Genomic DNA, 3,220 nt, shown 5'->3' with positions numbered 1-3,220 from the left:
TATCTAATATGGAAGCCTCTCTCTCTAAAGCCTCGTTGCTCTGGTGAAAAGGTCCATAGATTTTTCTTTATGATGGGTCAGCGACTTGGAGAGCCTCACCGACCTTCTGTCTGCCACTTAATGTCAATAAAGGGTTCAGAGATGCCACTCTTACAAGGGCAAGAATAGAAAGGTCCAACAGGAGCCTCTGGTGCAGAAAGTTATCTGGCCTTTGAGGGCAGTGAATCTATGATTTGCATGGTCTCATCTGCAATATAAAAAAAGGCATCAATAAAATAAATGATTATATCAAACAAAGAAGAATATTTAATTTATTGATTAGTCTCTCCATCTCCAACGTATGAAGACTCTCCCCAGCAGAAGGTGGAACATCACAATGGATAGCCTTGCCAGTCAAAGGGTGATGTAGAGAACCTTTCGATTGTAGAATTTGTATGACCACCTCAATCTGTTCCTATTCTTGGGGTGGCAACTAATCCAGATAATGGAAGATCATATTAGGAGCCAAGATAAGAGCATTAGTTATTCACAATACCTTTCACCTTCCCAACTCTAAAAGTGGTAATGAGTCGGAAGATTCTGCAACTTCATCTGCCCTCTACTTCTTTGTTACTGCATATTTCACCATTTTGGTGCCCTCTAGCTTAGCATCTTCGGTCCACCTTTTTGCACCAACCTTTTGACCACCATCCTCCAACCCCTTTTCAGTCGACCAACTCTCTGCTTTTTTTTTGGCAGTTGGGAGTTCCTCATTTTCTTCTTCTCACCCCGAAGGGCTGATCCTAGTAGTTGGAAGCTATAACTCCCTCATCAGCACTTCTTCACTAGCAAATTTCTTACCACTCAAAATCCTCATCCTCTACTAAAGTCAACTGAAAGACTAGAACTTCTAAAATGAAGAGGGAAAGCACGGATCACACCTTATTTATAGATATTACTAGCATAAAAATCCATGGAGTAAAATTATTGAAAGTACTTATTGCGGAACAAATAAATATTTTTTATTTAATTCCTTTTTTTAATTCAATTGTTGAATTCAAAGAATTAACATAATCGATGAACTAAATATGTACATAAAAAAACTTGCTACAAGAATCTCGAGGACATATGACAATTCACACAAGGAGGATACTGAAGGATCAAGTTATCAGCCGAAACACCAAACCATCTAGTATCACTTCATTCGGTCGGCTAACGAGTGAACTGAAAAAAAAAAACTATGGCGGAATCTGAAACAATAAAATCTGAAACAATAAATGTTGTAAGGTGGAATCGAAATTGAACATGTAATATTGGCTCCTCAATTGATTCTATGTCACTTACAGAAAAGGTCAACATTTGCTCTAACCTCGATAGGGACCATTCCAATTAATGAAGGTTGTCTGTCAGATTACGGTAATATACCCTGTACTTGACGACATAAATTTTCACAAAGAATAAAGTTTCCATTTATGGTTCCCCCAAGAAAGCCGGTCGAATACCGATCAATTGACCGAGAGAATATTAGTCGACCGAATGATGACCAGCTATGTAAGCAGAGCAGTTGCAAAAATGAAAAGACACCAACAGCAGTTACCAATACGAATAGACACCAATTGCAGTTACTAGGAGCAAAATATCCAAAAGATTGTTACGAATATGTAAAGATGTAATGACTCATAAATGATTAATAATGCCCCAATTTAATCAGAGACAAACATATAATTTATTAGACACATTTTATGATCCATACAGAGGAAGTCATTTTTTCAGGAAAGTCTACTCAATTTATATGAAAAGAATTAGGACTATTTGTTGTTTATGCTCTGATTCTGTCTCACTCCCCCCACTTTATGCTCCCTCATTCCTCTCATGGGCCCAACACCACACTCTTTTTTTTTTTGGGTGTGCCCCAAGGACTTTTTGAATTCAATATTATTATTATTTGTATTGAACCAAACACGTGTCCCAACTTTATGCGTTTGCTTCAAAAAAAATTTTTTAGATGTTTAGTATTTTTCCAATTCACGAAGGATTTGCACTAATGCTAAAAGGCTTAACATATTGAACAACCGATTCAACATGATTAGTAGTCTCTTAATATGTTTTTCCCGGATTTCTAGAAATTTTTGGTGAGATTTTAATTGTTTAAGAACACTTATTAAAATATAAAAATTGATTTCATGAATAAAATAATTATGACAATAAACCTGGTGGTGTTCCACAACACATTGTTCGATCATCTATGTGTTGCACATCTAACCCAAGTAGCCACGAACCCAAAGAAACATCCTCATTTGCATATCTATGCAATATTGGCCTGCAAAGAAAAAATCGCATTCCAGTAAAATAATTTTTTTTTTTGCTCTTTCTATTATGGTTTTTGAAATAATAAATACAAGTAATTATTGAAATTAATATCAGTAGCAATTACCTATGTGAGAAAAGAATAAGGGCTTCTGTGCTAGCATTTTCATAGGTTTTTTTAAAACCTCAAACCGTTTTAGTATCATATGCACTTAATTCATATGTTGAAATAAAAAAAAAATATTTGGCCAGAATTTTGTTTTCGTTTAGGCAATTTTGGTTTCATGAAATTCAATAGCGAAGTGACTACTGATTTCAAATATCACAAATTTGACCTCTACTTGTGAGATTGTGATAGAGAGTGTAGTTTCTTACTGTGAGGTTGTGTGTTTAAATCGTGTAATATTGTCATTTGAGCTCAATGAGAGTGAGTCACCTTTTCAAAAAAATAATAATAGAAATCAATTTAAAATATTATATAACCTCTGAAGCAAAATGAACTTGAACTCTTAAACAATGAGGTCTATTAGAAATAAGTGTTAGAATTTCATCAGAAACATCAAAGTTAAGCATATGCTTGTGTTAGCACTCTCAAGATGGGTCACACATCAGGAAGTTGCACTAATAAGATAAAACTACAAGGCAATTAAACCAAAGAGGACAATATTTTGACGAATGAAAATTTGGGCTATCACATATTAAAACTAATTGAGTTAGAAAACTCAACTAATAGTTTTTATTGAAGCTAGCACATGAGCTGGAACTTAGGAAATGATTTGAAATAATAAATAGGTAATTCCTTATTTTATTTTTTATGGAAATTTAATCATCATTTTGGTAATCATTTAAATCAAACTTGCACTTATTTAGTATTTTTAATTTTTATTGGGCCCTTCCAAAAGTATTCAAAATATTTTATCAAATATATATATAT

The 3,220-nt window shown here is 33.9% G+C and overlaps 1 protein-coding gene across 3 annotated transcripts in view; it reads right to left on the bottom strand.

The window, feature by feature from the left end:
• The window catches only part of LOC110032635 (probable beta-1,3-galactosyltransferase 8), a 20,781-nt gene that overhangs the window by 9,052 nt on the left and 8,509 nt on the right, over positions 1-3,220 (bottom strand). For 2 of the 3 annotated variants that reach the window (XM_020736321.1, XM_020736320.1), the window contains one exon: positions 2,190-2,299. In XM_020736321.1, the coding sequence (XP_020591980.1) occupies positions 2,190-2,299 (110 nt within the window). Of the gene's footprint in view, positions 1-44; positions 248-2,189; positions 2,300-3,220 lie in introns of those variants that run through there. The other variant, XM_020736322.1, reaches the window with a different exon arrangement.

Source organism: Phalaenopsis equestris, unplaced genomic scaffold (assembly GCF_001263595.1).
Source record: "Phalaenopsis equestris unplaced genomic scaffold, ASM126359v1 Scaffold000990, whole genome shotgun sequence".
NCBI lineage: Eukaryota > Viridiplantae > Streptophyta > Magnoliopsida > Asparagales > Orchidaceae > Phalaenopsis > Phalaenopsis equestris.
The sequence above is the reverse complement of the archived record's forward strand: the minus strand, read 5'-3'. Positions and strand labels throughout refer to the sequence as shown.